Source organism: Arachis ipaensis, chromosome B04, assembly GCF_000816755.2.
Source record: "Arachis ipaensis cultivar K30076 chromosome B04, Araip1.1, whole genome shotgun sequence".
Classification (NCBI taxonomy): Eukaryota; Viridiplantae; Streptophyta; class Magnoliopsida; order Fabales; family Fabaceae; genus Arachis; species Arachis ipaensis.
Genome location: NC_029788.2, coordinates 2393631 through 2395140, shown reverse-complemented (window position 1 = coordinate 2395140; position 1510 = coordinate 2393631). Strand labels below are relative to the sequence as shown.

Sequence of the window (1510 nt, the reverse complement as noted above, 5' to 3'; positions counted from 1 at the left end):
ATGAACTCATGACTTTGAAGTCATATGGACAGTTAATTGTACTCCAAGACTGCATAGAGCCATATGTTAAGTTTAAATTTGTCGCCCGCCACCATAACAACAACCATGACTGCATCCACAATCACAGAAATTACAGTGATTGCGGCTACAGAAATTTCAGTCAGAGCAAAATCTCATAGTTTTGGAAGCCTTGGAAATGCATATAAATTCATAACAACTTCAATTTTAGTCCAATTTCCCCAATTCAGTAAATGCAACATAACAACAATCACAATTTAAAAGCATCACTAGATCAATAATTCGTTACACGCAAAAAACATATCACCGCATTACGTTTGATTTCATGTAAGGTATTTAAACAAATAAATAATCAGACGAAACCAAGAATCCAAAACATATTTGATCGGGAAGTAAATCAAAATTACCATGTGCAATTGACGGGAGCTCCAGGCCAGAGTACCGGAGGCAATCTTATCGGAAACCCGACTGACGAACTCTTGTCGAACGGAGGGATCATCGGAGGCGCAGATATCGACAATGAGGCGGATAATCTGCGCAGCAATGGGCTCATCGTCGAAGGAGGAGAGAGCAGCGACGAGAGGAGAGAGGAAGAAGTGAGGGTGGAATGCGAGCACCGATCGGAGGAAGGGAGGGTGAGAGAGGGATCGTTCGATCTGGGAGAGAGCATAGGACACGTGGACGGTTGGGGAGAGAGGGTTTGAGACGAGGTTGGAGAAGCAGAGGAGGCAGATGGAGCCGCCGAGCTGAGTGCGGAGATTTAAGGAGGAACGGTGGCCCTGGGAGCATGAGATGTCGTTGATGAAGACAGTGTCAGCTTCTTCTTCGAAATCCAAATCCACTTCCTGCGAATCGTACATTCTCGTCCGGGTTCAAGCTCAGAAACGATGAGGACCAGGCTTCTGTATGTTCAAACTTACTTTTGGCGCCAAAGTAACAGCAAAATGTGCTGACGCATGAGGAGATCCGAAATTTTTATTTTATTTATATTTTGCCGCGTAAACTGCCATCCCAAAAATTGAAAATGTTAACATATCTACCCATGAAAAAAGAAAACTATCACATAAAAATTTCAAATTATCCTTATTATCATAATTTTCAACTTTTCATTGAACTCAGAAGAACAGAGTGCTACCACTTAATGCCCTTACAACAAATCAATTGCCAAACTCAAATAGACTATATAGGAAATTGAACGAATTGAGTAATTCTCACCTGAGCCAAACTCTGAGAGGCAGGAGTAAGCTTGTTCTGTTTCGACGAGAGAGACGCTAACTACGGTAGTTGCTCTGAAGGTTCGGCGATGAGAAACTGATGATGGTGGCAACGTCACCGGCAACTCGTTGGAGTAGAAGGGAGAGTGAGAACAGGGGCTGAGTTAGGGTTCTATGGAGGAGGTGCAAGACTGGTGAGTGGCTCGTTGGCGATGGTCTGGACCGAGAGAAAGAACGACTTGGATGATGAGTGTGGCTTGGGTTCGTCGCAGATGGTG

General features: G+C 44.0%; 1 protein-coding gene across 3 annotated transcripts in view; it reads right to left on the bottom strand.

The window, feature by feature from the left end:
- LOC107638255 (protein PRD1) overlaps positions 1-990 on the bottom strand; it is a 7623-nt gene extending 6633 nt beyond the window's left edge. For 2 of the 3 annotated variants that reach the window (XM_021120414.1, XM_021120413.1), the window contains exon 1: positions 426-444. Coding sequence is in view for 1 of the 3 variants with exons in the window: in XM_016341438.2 (XP_016196924.1) it covers positions 426-878 (453 nt within the window). In the remaining 2 variants the exon portion in view is untranslated. Of the gene's footprint in view, positions 1-425 lie in introns of all 3 variants that reach the window. The other variant, XM_016341438.2, reaches the window with a different exon arrangement.